Here is a 19,361-nt window from a genome sequence, read left to right on the forward strand (position 1 = left end):
CCATCAAAATGGACCCACAATCCCAGTCATTAATTTTTATTTGACTTATGTGCTTGTGTCAGAGCATAAGACCCAATTTAGGGTTTGGTCTCATTTATTGACTTCATGACAAACCGGCTGATGCTCACAGATTAAAGAGACGTTTGCCATTGTTTGGATTTCACAATTTATTCTTCCAAATGTTTGCATGCGTATTAACATGAATTATATTTCCAATTTATACAGCAATGACGGGCCAAACAATGTGGAGGTGTCTCAGGTGGTGGAAACGCTGGTTAACAACCCTGGATTTGGGACTCGCTGCATGAATGGAAACCCGATACCGTAAGTTTTGATGTTAACAAGAAACCAGGACTTTGCTGCAAATAAAATCCTGCCTAATTATTCAGTTTCAAACTTAGTGGCTTTGTCGTGTTCACAGATCTGTGCACATCTGTAATGCAAACATGGAGTCAAGCAAGTCTAAGCATGTGTCTTTGTCTGCTGCAGAAACAGGACAAGTTATTAAAAATCTAAATAACCCTGAACATTGGCAGGGAGCAGCCTGAATGATTTTGAAATCCCAAAACAAATTTAATCAATAAAAAACTTGAATGGTGCTCAGTGCAATTCTCTTCTAAGAAAAACAATCCTAAATCAAGTTCCATCCATTATTTCCTGAGAAATTGATTAGATGTGCACTAGAGGACAGCATTTTTCTGTCCAAGGCCGTTCCTCATCTTAATATAAGCTGCACTAAGTTTGTGTTACCTTGCTCCTGGCACACATGGTTATTGCTTGATTTCCCAGATTAAAGACATGGACAGAATCGTGGCTGACCTGTCCAGAGCCCGAATGTCATTTCAAAAGTGTTTGTCCAAATCCAGCCCAGCCTATCAGGTCCAGACCTATCTTAATGCAGTGGTTCCCAAACTAGACACAGAAGGAGGGGGCGAGAATATTTCCTCTGTCAAACACAATTTAAAAATACAGTTATCAATATAATATATATACTTACTATTATTATATATTTATGATACAGAGTTTACAGAGGCACACAAAACATTGCAAACATGCGCATGTAAGTGAATGTTTTATAAACTCGCTCAATTCAGTGTCCTTTGGGATAATGAGGGTCACAAGTCTCTGGCACAGCCCACGTCCAATCACTTCACCAAGTTTGGTACAAATGCTGTTCGTTATGTTTCTGACGAATAGACGAACAAACTAACACACACCACATCATTATGAGGAGAGTAGGTTGAACAATGAACATCATTTTTAAATCCAAGAATAGCATAGAAGCTTGCATCCTACATAATTCACAGATGCTTGTGCATCACAACGTTCCTCAGTTATTCAAATATTTTTACAAAATATATATACATATATATCACTTGTGACACCTGCAGTTTATACTAAGTGGGTAATAAGAAGCTGCTTCTGTAGAATCCTGTATGATAACCAGTTAATGTTTTACACCACATGTTGTTTTTTGCTACACAGCAGCAGCACAGCATGGTACACTGCAGTCACAATCTCTGTTCAGATGAGAGAGAATATGATGATGATGATGATGATGAGGGTGGAAGGAATGAATTATTGCAAAGTTTACCCATTTCTTCTTCTGCAGGATGTTACCATGTTCCTCTCGTGGGTCTGACTGGTTCACGCCACCCGCAGATCAGTCGGTCAGCGACATCTTCCTCAACGGGAACTGGAGCATGTCTAACCCCTCCCCTTCCTGTCAGTGCAGCACACCTAAACGGACCATCATGTTACCCGACTGTCCCCCTGGAGCAGGAGGGCTGCCTCCACCTCAGGTTAGTCTCTGAAACTGACGCTGGAGCCTTTTGGCGGCACATATAACGTTTGATCAGCTGCTTTATCTCTAAGTCCCCCTGAGCAAAACAGTGAAAACCTTCCTGAGCTCCTCCTGCCTCGCTGTCAAGCTTTCTAAACGTGTCACAGAGGGAGAAACTGCAGTGTGGGATGGTCAAAAGGTAAAAAAATAAAATCTGTGACACAACAGTACAATAAAAAAAAATGCTTATCATGGAAGCTTCTGGCTTCCAGTGTGAAAGTCCCAGTCAGCATCATTTTGATTTGAAAATGTAAAGGTACTTACTAACAAGGATTCTGCGTTGCATTGCAAAATGTAAATCAGGCTTTTATGCTGCGTCCCTTTTGTGAACTCGCATGCATGTGTGAGAGCAGTGCTGAAATTGATTCCACTGAAAATACACAGAACTGTCCTGTGCAAGTGATTCAGCTTCTTCCCCAGACCAGTTAAAAATCCAGTTACCGTGTATCCACGTGTCTTTTTCACCGTGTCTTCAGAACATGTAGTTCCAGCAGCAAGACTTTGTAAAGCATCTCACCTTTTCTGCTCACGTCACAAGTCCTTGGAGGATTCTGTGTCTCACCCTGCATAAGTCAATACCAGTCCCCTGTAGGCCATTACTCTAACAATATACATGCCCAAATGCAGGTAGAGCAAATGCTGCTCGGCCTGATCTGATGAGGCTCAATGAGCAGGTTAGAGATCCTGCATATCTGCCTGGCAGCCACCACCCGCTGAGTGAACGAGTCACGATACAGAGAGAACATATTGCTCATTTGAAGCTGAATGGTTTGCACTCCTGCGTTCCAATGATGATGAGAAACTTAAGCTGTAGACAGAAAGAACAGATGGAGAAATTGCTGTCTCCACGACAACTTCATTTTGTCAGAAATGGCTTTGTCTTTTTACCTGTGCTTTGTGCATGTGTATATACTTTAAAATATTTGTATTTGACCTGTTCTGTCTTCATCTACCAAAATTGTCTTCTTCTTGGAGTCTGATGATGGTTGGGAATTTGTGGTAGTTTAGCCCGGCTGGATGGAGGCTAACAGCAAAGGTATTATGATGTGTGATACGTGGAATGTGGCTGGAAAATAGCATTGATTTATCTAGCTAGCCCACTTTCCATTTTCTTTGCAAGTGATCTGTATTGCATTATTTTGCAAGACCTGCAGCTGTTGTGATGCTGTGCTTTGTTTCCAGTTCTGCAGGGGAACATTTAGGCTGACCTTGTCGTGCAAAGTTTTTTGTTGTTTGCAACAGTTCACACATCAGATGTATTGGTCATGGCGCTGATATCAACAGTTTTTCTGCAATTATTCAGTAACTTTGAATTAGAAATGAGGCGATAACTCACTAAGACTGAATGATGGGGCAGTAAATCGTATGTCAGTCTGACAGTTTGTCAGTTTATTTGAATATAGCACCTTTCACAGAGATGGTGCCAACAAAAACTAAACATGATAATAAGTGTGAGATGGCAAAGACATGATAGTACTTTAAAACATGTAATAAAAAAAAAACTACTCCCATATCCTCCTGACATACTGTAAATCCTGCACAGAGTAAACAAGCACGTGTGCCAACATTATTATAATCTTAATCATGAATCTTCATTTTCCAAGACAGATAAACTTACCAGCACAGGCTAATACATCTGACGTTAAAAAACTGTCCAAAAACACACGACTGAAACTACTGGGCTCCTCTGCACTCCTTCATTTTCCTCCCAAGACCCCTATACCTCCCCTATATACAGCCCCACACTCTGTAATGTCCCATTTCACACCCTCTGCGGATCTGTAATGCCTCATTGAACCTGTGCGATTCTTGCTGTGTGCCGCTTCCAATGACAAGGCCATTTAGGGCCACTTTGAAGGAGCCACTGTCCAGGGATCATATTATAGTATGATTGTTGAGACAGTCAAACAGGAGAAGTGCCCTTTGTGTAACCTTTTCCTTTTCCTGACATTCGGTCCTAGCTGGTGACAGCACTGTCAAGGAGTCCCCCATTTGTTCAGGAGCTCCTTGTATCGCTGTATCTTCACCCAGGCCATTAAGTTATTTCTTTTTTATTCAGCTTTTCTGCTTCCATTTACAACGGCGCTACTCCGATTTATATCATTTCAGGTACTTCTCGCCTCTTTTTCTCTCACTTTATGAATTGCCCCCACTCTACTACTTTACTCGTACTGTATCATGTCTTTGTATATTGCGCTGGTACTCATAGTACACTTAGCCTTGTTTAAAAAAAGACCATTCTTGTTACAGTCACTTGCATCATTTCTCTTTCTGTTTTACAACATCTTATTTTGTTCCAATCGAGATCCTGTAAAAGGATATTGAACAGACTAAACAACCCTGAGGACATTGAGTTATTATCATGCAGCAAGATCATTGCCAGTCATCTCCCTCTGTGGCTAAAGGGACTTTAAAATTAGGAAACTGCTAGAGTAGAATTTATATTATATATTAACATTTAGCGGTTGACCACGGTCCTTATAATGAAAAGATGCCTCTCACCAGCATAGTAGTATATTCTCCTTATAAGTGATAGTAAATGAAAGTAAGCTATAATCCTCCCCTGTCCCCCTGCTGTTAACTGCAAAGCACCAGTGGGTCATAACGCACAGCTTGAGTTTAAAATGTAGTGCAGAGCATAAGTGCATGAATAGAAAGCAAACATGTCATATACAGGATAGAAGAGGAGGAAAGAATCAAACGTTGCCTGTGTTGAGAATAAATATAGTGACATTTATGAATAAATGAATGTGACATGTTGCAAGACAAACATCTGCACTTCAGTATGTATGTCCATGTTCTTGGGAACATGCATTTGTCATCATTGCTCACCTGTGGTCAATCGCAGGGGGGGGTGGTACATAAATAAATGCAGGTCCGAGGCAGAGACCACCCACAGACACCGAGCACATTTTGAGGATGTATTCCCTTTGACCTGAGAGCCTCCCCTGTTGAATAAATCATGACAAATTGTACCACTCCACTCAAGCCCTCTTTTATTTTTTGTCTTTTATTTCGCCCATCCTCCGAATATGCCCTTGAGAAAATACAGAGAAAAAGACGAGAAAGAAAAGAACATGGACACAGCACAACAGGAGGTAGTGTGAAATCATTGTTTCCATGGAAATGGCAGGCAACAGTGAGCCCATTATCAATTCTCTGGTATTGACTCTTGTTCACTGGTGATATTTAACCTTCATAGATGAATAGGCCGTCATGCGTGCGGAGGAATTGATAAAGCCGCCACGTTCATCGCATTACGATTGATGTCTTTATCATTTGGAGACTGGCCTAACTGCAGCTCCCTTGTAAATTACTCTCCTTGGCCTCATCTATCAGAGTATTGAAATTGGGCATCGGCTTTACCATTTGTGTGGAAAAAAGACAGTTCGGAATCCGGGTGTGTGACGAGCACTCTCTACTTGGTGTTTTGAGAAGAAAATGTGTCTTTGTTGTGCTTTTTGGAAAGAAAGTGATGCATTTATAATGCAGAATAATCCCGATGCTGTTTTATTTATCGTGTGTGGCCTTTTTGTTTAGATTCAGAACAGAAAATCTGGATATTATTGGCAAACTAATGCAATGACTTATTCATGCAACTCAGTGAAACCATAACAAATCTGTAAACCTCGAGTGTGAGGCTGTCTCTAGGACAACAGCTGCCGGCAATGAACAAGCCCGGCTGACCACAGATCAGCTCTAGACCAGTCCAAACTCAACCTGTTAACAGTGTGACACATCCCTCTCTCTGCTGGGCCCTGTTGATTTGTTACTCTGACTCCGAAGACCCGCAGATCCATTTTAGTGTAAAAACGACCTGTCCAGAGCCGCCCTCTCAGCAGAGGGCGAGAGGTGCTCAGAGACAGAAGCACAGAGGTCATTGGATTGTGAGAGGAGGCAAATGCTGGATGAGGCAGCAGTGTCTCTTTGTTGTGGTTAAACAACACAGCAGAATGGGTGAGGAGTAAAATCTGTCACCAGACGTGAGCTGTAGTGACCCGCTCTCTCCTGACCTGGGACAGAAGAGCCACAGCGGCAAGTGCTTTACTCACAAGTCCAGTTATAGTCTACACAGAGAAGGTTTTTGTCCTTTTGGTTTGTTTGTTTATCAGCAGGATTACGCAAAAACTGCTGCATTGATTTCCATAAAACGTGTTGGAATGATAAGACATGGACCAAGGAAGAATCGTTTAAATATTGTCCTGGATACACAGACTTCGTTTTGACAGATTTCCAATACAATAATTCATGGATCTTGATGGAAAAAAATCGGCCATATTTAGGTGTGTATGTGGAGTTTGGTGTGTAGAAGAAAAAGCTTGTCATATATTTCAGTTGTTCTTATATTGTTCTGAGAAGATGTGCACTTTAAGTTGCAGTAGTTTTTGGATATGTGGAGTATTTTTAGTCGACTAAATATAATAGATAAGTGTATTTTCAATTTCATCTGACTTTATGTTAGGTTGAGCCTGAGATGCAGTGGAAGCTCTACTCGCTGTGGAGTCTCACGGTTTCAATACTTTGTCCTGTTTTTGATACAGATGTTTTTTATTTGATTTTAATTTTTTTTATACCATAATGTCTGTGAAAGACTCATATGGCAAATTGATAATTTGGTTGGGCTCTACATGGTTAAGTCTGTTAATGCAAAAACAATGTTCCTAATAATATTTTGTTTATAGAGATCCCTATCAATTAACAAAATGGAGTTTGCTGCACCTGAAGCACTCAAAGATACACACTCACGCAATACTCCCACAACCAACACATCACAATACAGTTGAGTTGCAGAATTTAAAAACGACTTGACATGTGCAGAAAAATTATTATGCACGAAAATAAAATTAACCTGATCATGACTTTAAAAAAAACCCATACACCTTAACACAATATGTTTAATTACAGAAGCTTTCCAAAAAAATAGCTTTTCTCGGTGCACTCTAAACACAATTTGCATTCTCGCTCAGAGGTACAGCGACGATACAAACACGGCACAGCCTCTTATCTTTCCACCGCTGGAGTACGGCAGCTCATTCAACAGATTTGGTTGCTCCTTCATTTACATTTCACTCACCCCTGTTTGCTTCCTCATCTATCAATCTGCCGCTGCGTGGTGGAGAACTGATGTCACACAGACTGTCGAGCACACTGAAGCTGTTCCCAGGTAATGAACAAGCGATGCAGGCGCAGGTATCGCACAATCACGTAATGTTCCCATTTCAGCCTTTTGATGGGGGATATGAACCCAGGCCAAAACAATTAGACCCACACTGACTGTATGCTTGGGTATAAACTCATTGTACGCACAGCGGAGTGTAAACGCTCTTATTTTTGGGAGGTTTTGTTTGTTTCCAAGTTCCTGTGGCTTTTCGAAAAGGAAGCATGTTTGTTCAGAGATAAGCGAAGGTTGCAGTGGCGCTCGTCCTCCTTATCTCTGATTCATAAACCAGATGGGTCCTACTCTTCCTCTGCTTTCCCCTTCTGTTTGTTCTTTGCCTTGTGACTCCACTTCTCCTCCTCGGCTATATTCAGTCATTTTTCAGTCTTCCTGCTCCGTTATCATTCTTTTTTTTTTCTTTTTTTTTTTAAACCTTTGCTCATTCTTCTTTTTACTCACAGTATATCCATCTCCTCTTCACTATACATCCACACCCTATGGACCAGCACTGTCATCTACACTAGAATCCAAATAGAATCCAAATGCGTCCCTCAAGGAAGTTTTGTCAAAGATTAATCCACACACCCTGTGTACCCTAAGCTTTCACGTCAATCTGTTTGTACACACGAGGAGATAACCATTGTAACTTGGGGGTAAATTAGTAAATTGCACTGCAGTCGGGGGGTCTCAGTTGCACTTTATCAAGGATCACTCTGCTAATTAGCATAGTGTTACCTCTCTAAATAAGCAGGGATGAAGCAGCATGAGTGTGTGTACTGGGAAGTATCAGTCTACACATTGCGGAGCGTATTCATTGCAGTGTGTCGCACCCTCTCTTAATTGGATGTTTGAATGTACCCATTTATCCACAGAGGGGCATCTAATTAGGTCCTTTGACATCAGACGCAGCTCTTGCAGCTTTGGCTCGGGTCTAGTTTTCATCCGAGCTTAATTGACTATTATGATACTGGTCTGGAGAATAGTTGCTTGGTGCTGTGAGCAGATCTCACCTGCAAAATGTTCCCACTTTAAGTTTTGTTGATTTTGTATTTTTTGTTTTGTTTTCATGGACGAATGAGCAACGTGCGCCTGCTGAGGTCGGTCTGTGGTCAACCCCTCTGAACTCGATGCTGCGCACACACACACACACACACACACACACACACACACACACACACACACACACACCCTGTTAATCTCTATATGCAAGTTAAATATAAGGTGCTGCTCTCGTTTTGCATAAAAGACGTGCTGTAGTTTTATCTTCAGATGTATCAATCTTTTATTTTTTACATTAGGTTTTGAAACAGGTCAATTTTTTACTTTTCTCATAGTGATGAATTTATAGATAAATTCAGAAGCTGAAGGTCTTGTCTGATCATATTGTGTTTCATGACCACCACGTCATGTTTATATTTCTTATCTTTTACTGAACTAAAGATAAATGTGTTTTTGTTATTTTTACAGACTAGCCTCTTCATATTAATCATGTAACAACTCATAATAACTCATGTGTATCTTATTTATCTTAGCTCAGTGTTTTTATATGTCCTTGTGTATCGTTCACACTGACACTGTTAATGGTTTATAGGTTATTAAGAACATTTAGAGCCATTTGAATGCACAGACATGCTTGGCCAATGAATCATATTCTGATACTGTTCTGAACCATCACTTCCTTCAGCTCTCTGGAGCATTTTAGTTTCTTTCACCTCATTGTTTTCTTGTCATGAGCCACAACCTGGCAGTTTGGATTCCTCTCACTGCTCTAATCGACTTATTTGTCATGAAGCTGTTTCCCAATTAACACCTCTTTAATGATAAACCCTCTTTGTGGTACCCATCCGACACCAACAGGAGTTGGTAGAAACAAAAACACAGCTAAAAGGAGAGTGAGTATTTGAGTAAGCATTGATCGAGTGGCCAGAAATTTCTCAGAAGAAATGATAATGTTGCAAAACCTGCGGGATGTGCAATAATCTAACACATTAAACCATATAACTTCATCAGATCAGTATTTATATCCTTTTCTACCACAAGTTGCCTTAAAACCTTAACAGTCACATTTAAATTCACTCGATCTATTACTTGGATTCACCAAAATGTGACTGTGAAACAAATAAATCCTAAATGTGCCAGGCTTTTTTCAGTCAAGAGCCATGAATTATTCTGAGAAATCAAGTGAAATGTTTGAAGACAGATAATGACTTCTTCCCTGAACCCACATCATTCCACCAAGGTCGAGAGTAATATCCTTCATAGCTGTTGCGTAGTCTTGCTCACGAACAAACAAACAGACCGGGGCAAACTAATTTATTATATATTTTGTGTTTTCTCTTTTCTCAAACCAGAGGATCCAGAACACGACCGACACATTGGAGGATTTAACTGGACGCAACATGACAGACTTCTTAGTCAAGACTTTTGAACACTCGGGTAAAACGAGGTAATAAATATCAGTCGTCTGTGTTTGTGAATGTTGTCCAGCAAGGTTTTTGCATGAGGTTATCGCGGTTCACTCAGATGTCTGACAGCACTTACGAGACTATGCCACTTCCAAATTACTACCTGCGCTGCTGTTGTGGTGTTGGAGGGAGCACTTTGAGAAGGTCAGCGAGAGTCACATGAATAAAAGGCGGAAGTCTTTTGCACTGTGCTGCCATTTCCATCTCTACATCCCTTTGACAAATACGACTGGGCCACTCTTTGATATGCTTCCCCTTATGTGTTATTTTGCTACATGAAGACATTTTGAGGAAACTGTCATCGTGTTCTTTGTGTGCTCTTATTTTCTCCTTTCTGCCACTTCAGGTACGGGGGTGTATCTGTTGGAGGAGTCAACTCACAAGTCCGTCTGACTGAGGACGCTATCGAGGTTGCATTCAGGGATCTAAGAGACCTTTTCAGTTCATTTCAGGTACATCAAAAATATTTCTGAATATATTTCACAAGTAGAAAAGTTGTATAATGCAGTATATCCTAGTGCAAGGTCAATATATACAGTTGGGAAACAGCTCAGAGGGATATAGAAGGATGCCAGAAGTCTCAGTATTTGTTTTTCTGGACAGAAAAAGGACAGAACACCTGTTTTCTGATCCATTTGTCACAGACAAAGTTTCACCTATTGTCAGAATCCACTCATAGTTTTTTTATTCATCAAATACAATCTTGACGTCAGAATTAAAATGTGTTGATGGCCAAAATATCCACAGTATCCTCCATAGTTATACTTTGGCCTTCTTATGTAAAGTTCCTTGAGATAATCTATGATTTGACGCTTTACGAATTAAATGAAATTGAGTCCTCTCTTAGTGGTTTGTTTCCAACCACTAAACTAATGGTAGCATGATAAATTATGATTTATTTGGTTTCACATTGTTTTGGGATGTTACAGTATGTTTGTTTAAGCATCATTATCTTTATATCGCTTTTATTTTTATATCTGAGCCATTTTGATAAGGTATAGTGAAAGGAAATGAATATGTTTCATCACTAGTTGATCATTCAAACAGGAGTGTTGATACTTGAACGCGTGTTCACCTACAGATATCATAAAAATCAAACTTGGGAGTCGTCATCAGTTTTGTGACTCCTCTGTTGTAACTGTGGGTCCAACATCAAATCTTGAGACGATGTTTGTGACAGAGGGAGGTTATTATAGAAACGCTTTCTTCCTGTCAAGGCTGCAGTGTTCCAGGCGCCTTTTGAGTGTGCTGCTGCTAATTGGAGCGCAGCGTTCTTTGTGCTGTTAGCTTTGTATCCTGGATACAGGTGGTGATGTTTGAAGTGGACTTTTGGACCCCGCTGAAGACTTGAAAAATTGGGAAATGGGAATAAAAGCGAAGGAGAAAGGAGGTTCAGATTCTTCAAATCCATTTTGTCGAGGGACTATGGCAACAGGCTGATTGTCCAGGGGTCTTTACTGCAATGGAACACAGTCACAGAACTTCTTTTACTTTTATTTCAACTCTTCAAGTAAAAGTACTACTCAAATAAAAGTATAGGCTCTGAAATGTACTCAAAGTATAAAAGTAGCCTCAAATGCATATTCTTTAAAGACTATTCAACGTAAACCACTCTTCAAATAAACAGGAAAAAACAATACACTAAAAAAGGATTTAAAGCAAGATAAGGATTATGAGAAAAATTGTACAGGTTGAAATGTATTGAATGGAGTATTTGTCCAATTGACACCCTTCATGTTTGGAGGGTGGCACTAGATGATGCAATATTTCCAAAAATCTAAAACAATTTCATCAAATGTAAAGAGTAGAAAATAGTTGTGTTAAAATGTAAAAGTAAAAATTATTTAAGTCATCTACTTAAGTACAATAACACTGTATTTGTACTTCACTGCTCCCCACATCTTGAACCAACTTACTTGTCCCGCTCTCTCCACCTCTCTCTTGAATACACCCGCTCTCTCATTAACATTTAAAAAATTTGGACGTTCAAACTACTTTTGAGATCAGCACGTCTCTTTGCCCTCCGGCATCTCCGGTCTCATCCCTAACCTGGCTCCCTTGTCTGTCTCCTGGATCTTGACGCTAATGTGACTTTAATTCGTGCGGCAGCGATGATGTAACTCTAATGGTCGGGCATTAGCTCTCGCAGAGCTCTATTCCTTCAGATTAAAGTGCTGCACTGTCCTTGGGAAATGTCTGACTCTCTCCGCTGCTGCTCTGCAGGAACTGTGATGTGAGAGACTAACGGGACAGAGCGTTGTGATGTGAGACACCGGCGCAGACGGGGATGTGGGCTTTGAAATCTCTGTGTAATTGCATTTCCTCTGTCTGGCAGGTAGAAACAAGGTTCTGTGTTGCAAGAGGTGGCGATGAGAACCAGAAAGCATATATGAGCTGGACATTTTAAAAAGAAGCCAAAAAATATACCTGTGTGTTATGTGGATGGTGTAAATGCCACAACTGTTCCCTGAAATGTTTCTCTAACCCTCTCAAGCAGCACGTTTTTTGTATTATTACCAAAATAATTGAGGGAAATAAGCTCCTATTTTAACTAGACACAAACTCCTAATTGCAAACTTCTTACACTGCAGGCAGTCACATATGAACCCAACATCACACAAGACTGTACGCCCACTGAACTGTGCAGGCCACTTTGGAATAGATACCAAAAAATGTCACCACACACTCGAGTGGCTTTATTGCTGTGATGTTGGCCTTGGCACCGGCAGGTCCACCGGCCAAACCAGCCTTGTCATTGTCCTTGAGCGGGGAGGAGTTTGCGGAGGATTAGACCCAGGCAGCTGCTGGCCCACTCCTCATCTCGTTTCAGTCGCCGCTAATCCTCGGGAAGGTCGCCTTTTGGCACCGCCTGTTGCTGCTTGGAACAAAAGCAAACCAGAGTGAAGTAAAAAAAACAAAAAAAAACATGAAACAGGGTTAAGATTCCCTCGCTTTTGCTGGAGGAGGCATTACCGACAAGAGTCGGAGTCTTGTTCTCTGCCTGGTGTATGAATAGGTAATGACTTGGAACAGAAGGTATTTTATTTAGCACAAATACTCCTGTCAGCGTAGATAGGGGAATTTTTATTTTTTTCACACTGATATGGAAAGAGAAGGAGCAGTCACGCTGGGTTCCTGAAATGATGTGTAAACATTTGTCATGCCAAACAAAGAATACTGGATCTATGGCCGGGTTGGAAGAAAAAAAAAAAAGCTCTGAATACATTAATAGAATTTATCATACATTTCTGAGGCAGTCACAGCGTGGTGTGAGTGAAGGACTGAGGAATAGAAAAAGAAAGATGAGACATTATTATCTCAGTCCTTTGTCCTGAGGTGACTTTTCTCTCTATATACTCCATCAGCCCAAACATCGGAGCATTCTCTTACATTCTCCGGATATCTTTCTTGATTTTTCTCTACTTATTTGTTCCTCTCTCCTCACCCCCACCACGCCACATCCCCTCCCCCACACTCGTTTCCTCCCTGCGGCCCGATGACGGCCGGGTCCAGCAGGAGGTCCATTTGCATTTATATCACACGTGTAATGTGCCGATTGCTGTTATGGCTGAGGTCTGAGCAGCACGGTATCAACATGATACTTTGGAAATCGAACACCTGTCATCTCAGGCCCTCGTCCCTGGGCTCATTTCACATGAAACACGAGTGGAAGAGAGAAGGTTTTTTTTTTTTAATGCAACCTGTCCAGTTCAACCATCCACACACTTTTTTACTGTTATTTTCCTTTTATATCTGTATATGAACACTGGGAGATTTTACTAATTGGTTCAGTAGGTCATTTGTTGTTTTTTTTGTTTCGTATTCTCTTCCTTCTAATTATTTCACACAATTTAATAAAACACAGAAGGGGGAAAAAGTAGCCGAAATAACAGGGAACACATTTCTGCCCCTCGTCTGGGGGAAATAAGTGGCTCAGAACTTCCAAACGCTGTCCGGAAGTTTTAATTCTCGTCTCCCTCTGCCTCATGTTTTGCATTTCAAAGAGCACTAGTGGTTTTCCAAGTGTATCCAATTAAGTCTCCAACTCTATTTTTTTCTTGTTTTCCTCATCTTCTTTAGGATAACGTCACTGATGAGCTCTTACAGAAGTCTGAGATGCTGCTGAAGAAGCTGGGAACCAAGGACAACGTTAAGGTATCATATTAATTGGCGGATGCCCCTTTGCTCTCCTGTAAGATTAGAGCCAATGAAAATTGACTGCGTTGAAATCATGCTGGTGGGGTTGAGATTTTTTTTTAGAAAGCAATGGTGATGACATGGAGAAACGGGAAACGGGTGAAGGAGCACACCTCCACTGTCTCCATCTATTTCTCATATACTCTGCATTGTTAAAGTAATTACAGATTATGTGGCATAAATGCTAATAAGCAATTCCTACCATCAAAATTCTGGAGGAGATGTGGCCATAATGAAGAATAAGATTAAACAATGATGGTAGAGCTCAACTCATGCTGATACCGATATCAGGAGTAAAACATTTCTGATACACAGGGAGATAGGATTTTGTATATAAAATATATAAAATTGGTAATGATTCAGAAGCTGTTATCAAACTTTTATGCCACATTAATGAAATAGCGGTTTGATAACATTTAACCGCTTAATTTATTATGAATTCATGAAATATAAAAATAAATGCAACTATTTTCTGATTTATTTATCGTGTAAAATAAAAGTTTTCATTATAAGCAAACGTTGACACCAATTTGTGACGGACTCACATCAGCCGATATTTTTTATCTGCAAGCTAATAAGTCGGTTGGGCTCCAGATCATGGTTCAGTCTGTTAATGCAGAGACAATGTTCCCAATAATAAAAATGATAGCTTTATTTATGTTTGCTACAAATTGTGTTTACAATAAAACCGATGTTACAAGTAATAAGGTAAATCCAAGAAGATAGAATACAATAAATAGTTCTATGATATACTTAAGAATATATATATAAATGAAGATAGAGAGTTTGTACGCCTGAGGTACAGGTAACAGATAATCTCTGGTTACCAAATGGTGGGTAACTCAATGATTAAAATGTATTTTTATAATAAATGTATTAAGTGCAAGCAATCTGCTGTCACATATTTAATTGCGAAATGAATAAAACACTTGACTACATGTGCATATAGTTGTATAGTTGAGGATAATATCTCATCAGTTATTCCTCTTGTTGAAAAAAGTTGAGGTTTTTGGTCTTTTCAGAATCAGAAATATTAAAGTGGCTCACAATCATATTTTCTCACATAGTTTTCACTCCCACTATCGCACCTTCTTGTATTTCGCAGACGTGTTTGTGCTCTTTGCTCTTATCTCAAACACATCAAATGATATTTTAGCTTCAGGCGTTGCAGAAATTAGAGAATAAAGAAACTATAATAAAGTGAAGTTCAACTGATGTCAATCTGTGTGCAAGAGAGCAAGAGAGAGCTGCAAACAGGCGTGCACATCTGTGTCTCCTCAAGTTTCTTCATATCCTCCTCTGTGATGCAGTGTTATGTTAGACTGACACTCAAACACCATCCGCTCTTAATTAACGCTGCACTATCAGCGGGGAGTCCGCTCTCTCTCTCCCGCTCTCTTTCATCCATTCTTTCTATTTTCCACACCCCAGCAGCCACAGACTCAGAGAATCACTTACATTAAAGAGAAATTGTGCAAAAGTGTTTTTATACTGTCTCCACAGCAGCTAGCATGCCACGCCATATTGGGATTTGGCAGTCATCACAGGCTTTTAACTTCTATTAAACTGAAATATTTTGTCATCCCTTTTGCTTATTCTGATAGAACGGGATGTTGCCAGCAAAAAAATGTTTGAGACGATATAAAACCCATCTCCTCAGAGTGGACAAAATCAATTTTATCTCTTGCTGTATTTTAGCCATCAAGCGAGACAAAGAAAGAGAAATTCTGAATAGAATATATGAATCACAACGTGCAACAACACAATCTGTTTTCAGACATGAACTCTGGAGAATGTCTGCACAATTGGGTTTTGCGTCAGTCATGTTAGAATTGTCCGGAGGATCCATATTTAATCAGCAATTAAGTTCATGCAAAGGATTACGTTCCAAATATTTCCAGGCAAAGTCGTTATAATTCAAGATTAATGTCACTTCCAGGTCCCTCCCGTCCTCCAAATAGATAAAACCAAGTATTGTGTTTTGATATTTATTCAGTGGACATCCAGACATGACCCCATCAAGCAAACAAATCAGAATAAGAAAATAAATTATGTAAAATAATATATTTTTTTAAGTTGAAACTACTGTTAACTGTGTACATTAAGTTATGGGAGGAATTTAAAACAAATACATCTCAGGAAATAAACTGGAGAAATGCCTTTGTCACCATTTTGAAAATAAAGTAATCATAAGATGTTTCATCCGTCACTGGTCCATTTTCGTGCCTTGCATCTTTTACAATTCTCTGTCTTTTCTTTACTTTCCTGTTGAATCTTTTTCCAAACCAATCTTCCATGGCGGTTGCCAGATGTGGTTGCCAGGAGACATCTGAAGCAACCGCAAACCCTCCGCACGCTGTTCTCAGCGCTAATGCTTGTCTCTACCTCGGCAGGTGTGGTTCTACAACCAGGCATGGCACGGCATGGTGTCTTTCCTCGGTGTGGCCAACAATGCTATCCTGAGGGGAAATCTGCCAGCGGGAGAGGATCCCCACCAGTACGGCATCTCTGTGTCCAATCACCCCCTCAACCTCACCAAGGAGCAGCTCTCCTTTGTGGCCTTGTGAGTTCATCAGACCAAAAACAAGGGTTAGAGGGGGGGATCTGGTTTAGACAGCATGGAGGAAGTGAGCGCGGAATGAAATGTTTTCTTTACTGGTCGTCATTGTTATATTTCTGTATCTTGTGGGAAACATGGCCTTGAAAATTTAAAAATGGCATCAGTTAGCTATATAACCAAGCTTTTTAGTGCAAAATGCTGACAGGATGCTGTATCATATTGTTGGAGGAAAATCATGGAGTGTTTATGGTGAATTCTGTAATAACTGCAGAACAAATAATTCTGCAAACCCTTCCTGTAGTTTCATTCATATCATTTCAACATGCACTGCTGCTATGATGCATTTTTCTCTTATTGAGAGATACTATTTGGATTTTCTGAGAATGCACCAGGGGACGCAGGAGGGAGAGAGTGCTGGTGAGTGAGAGGGACAGAGCAGTGGATTGGGAGAAAGTGAAAAGTGAAGACAGCCAAAGTGGGAACAGACGAGTAACAGACGATACAATAGAAAAGTGCAAGACGGATAGATGAGGGATTTGTTTGAGCATAAGCACAGATTTTAAGACTCAGGGGAGCTCCTTAAGAGGATGTTCCTTATTTTTCCTCATTCCTCATCCCAGGGCTGGCAAGGGAGCAGCTCCCCATGAGAATCAGAGATTAATGACATGCTAAATCACAACATACCAGCTCGTACCATACGATTCTGGCAGCTCCGCGTGTTGTCATGTACTTCTTCGACTGATTTTACTGCGCAATCTCCGACGTTATCTGGTGTCGATATTTAGCATTTTAGCCGTTAAGCGACGTTAATTCAATCCACGCTTTTGATGGAAAGCCCTTGGAAAACATCCCACTGCAGCAAATTACCTTCCACCGCCATAGCTACAAGGCCTGACATTATACAGGCATTTCAATGGCTGCTACCAATCACCACACAGTAGCAGTTTTATTCGACACTCCGCTGCTGCTCCAGCCCGCTCCTCAGTCAGGTATTTATGTAGTGATCAGGGGCTGACGACAGGCCTGAGTTAGAGAGGAAGACTGCGACAGAGATAATTACGATGGTCTGACTTCCTGCCTGCCGTAGATTCAGGATCTTTCCCCTCTCTAGTCTGTGCAGCGTGTGATGACTAGAATTTATGAACTATGATTTCCAAGATTAACTTGAACACCCCTTCATTGTGGAAGAAGTGCACAGATCTGAAACAGCAATGGGGAAAAAGGCCACTTGAGCAGATGACGAAGCACAATGGAGCTAGGTAGCTTTAGCCTCCTCTTATTGATGCTTTTTATATGAACGATGCCTCAAACAACAACATTCGTCTCCTGCAGAGTTTTCGCACCTTTTTTTTGATTATTTTATTTTGCTTAACAACCTAGATTTTAGATTGATCTGCAGCCCCCATGTGAGCTGAAATACTATTTTGTGAAGAGCAATGTGTAGTGAGCATTGCAAACATTAGATTTTTGAAAACCCAAGTTCTCTGAGCTGCAAAAAAAAACATTAGTAACTGTTGATGAATGGAGTTTTAGACATTTACACATTAAATGGAAAAGCCAGTCACTTATTGTTGTATTGCATATAAGTGCAAAACTTGCAGGTTCATGTTATTGTGCTTGCTGGTTCACTATCATGGTTTATTGGGACATCTTAAATGAAAGTAAACCATAGTGGACAATATTAATAACATCTTTACTTTTCCTGCTTTCCTCTCGTTAAATTTTTCACTGAGCTGCAGCTATTGAGTATTGTATGAACTATTTCATTGATCAATTGAGTGATTGGCAGACAATTGACAATAGTAAATTTACAAAAGAGAAAAACAAAACTTCAACTTATAACTGCTCTCCTGTTTTTGAAGATTAACATTTTTATTTGTTAAATTGGGAACTAAGCACGGTTCTATCTGAGTGCCATCTGTTCGTTTTTTTCTGAAAAGCTCAAGTTATCCAAGTCAAGCAACTTAATGGAGTTATTGTTTCAGCTCTAGTGCACCCCATGTAAAAGGTTATTTAAGGAGTAATTACCTCATTTATTTCTTTTTTCTATGTCAGCACCTCCTTGTCTGGTTGAATAAGAAGAGCCACCAAAAGCCTGTCCTGTACAAAATACTTAAATTTGCAGGGGAACCTCTGACTTAAAAATGAATTTATATTTCTCATTGACGCCACATTAATGTCACAGAGAGACAATTGCCAGAGCTGTTATATCTATAATCATTCATCACTAATGACCTGTTCTCTCACCGGGTTTTGGGCAGCAGAATTATCTCATTTAGAGTGATGCTCTCCTCCGCTGTGCTTCACAAGCAATTTCAATGCAAGTGATGTCATGAGCCACAAAACTGTGGAAGTGTGCAGGTGGAAAGAAAGTCGATGTTTTACATCCATCAAAAATTACCAGTCCCCTCTGTGCGCTGCTTCTCAAATGGCATGAAAATAGGTCATTCCGATTTCCACCACCATCTTCAGAAATTTACTGAATCTTAATTGCTTTGGGAATATTAATGCAACAAATACTTTTTTTTACCATCCAGTCGAATTTGAGGTGTAATTTAGTGGCTATCATGTGATTTGACACCTGCAGAAATATCCCATTTAAAAATCACATATGGTTGAGGTGACAAAGTAATTGTGATTTACTTCTATCAAGCTTAAAATGCTTCTCCACATTATCTAGATAAAGCTGCATAAAACAAATGATGAACTGGATGTTTTGCCCTGAGCCTCAGATTTGATAATTATCTCCTGCTTTCAGCCACACTGCACTCTAACATCTAAGACTGTGCACTGAGGGAAAGCAATCCATACTGTGAAGCTATACTCCCACAGCTCATCTTTCCTGCTCTTCCATTATTAGTTAATTAGCAGATTGCTTGTCCTCGTCTTCATAGCAATTAGCATGCTTCATTCACGCTTAGATCATCCACATCTCTGTCCCCTACAGTACATTATCTCCCAACTCAACCAGAGCTCACTGCCCCTCGAAAAACCTGTTGAAATGTGGGTTGGCACCCACCGAGGTAAATTATTTAATATTTATGTGCTCTAATTGTGTCTGGTTGGCGATGATGAATGCAGCCATGTAGTGTAACTTATTTAATATGCTAATTCCACAGTGGGAAGTCATATGAGAGA

General features: G+C 40.2%; 1 protein-coding gene across 5 annotated transcripts in view; it reads left to right on the forward strand.

Moving 5' to 3' along the window:
• The window catches only part of LOC109634879 (phospholipid-transporting ATPase ABCA1), a 162,965-nt gene that overhangs the window by 97,458 nt on the left and 46,146 nt on the right, over window positions 1-19,361 (forward strand). For all 5 annotated transcript variants that reach the window (XM_020095670.2, XM_020095672.2, XM_020095668.2 and 2 more), the window contains 6 exons: window positions 226-324; window positions 1,613-1,802; window positions 9,353-9,447; window positions 9,813-9,918; window positions 13,547-13,621; window positions 16,057-16,226. In XM_020095670.2, the coding sequence (XP_019951229.2) occupies window positions 226-324; window positions 1,613-1,802; window positions 9,353-9,447; window positions 9,813-9,918; window positions 13,547-13,621; window positions 16,057-16,226 (735 nt within the window). The remainder of the gene's footprint in view (window positions 1-225; window positions 325-1,612; window positions 1,803-9,352; window positions 9,448-9,812; window positions 9,919-13,546; window positions 13,622-16,056; window positions 16,227-19,361) is intronic.

The sequence above is a fragment of the Paralichthys olivaceus genome, chromosome 22, assembly GCF_024713975.1.
Source record: "Paralichthys olivaceus isolate ysfri-2021 chromosome 22, ASM2471397v2, whole genome shotgun sequence".
NCBI lineage: Eukaryota > Metazoa > Chordata > Actinopteri > Pleuronectiformes > Paralichthyidae > Paralichthys > Paralichthys olivaceus.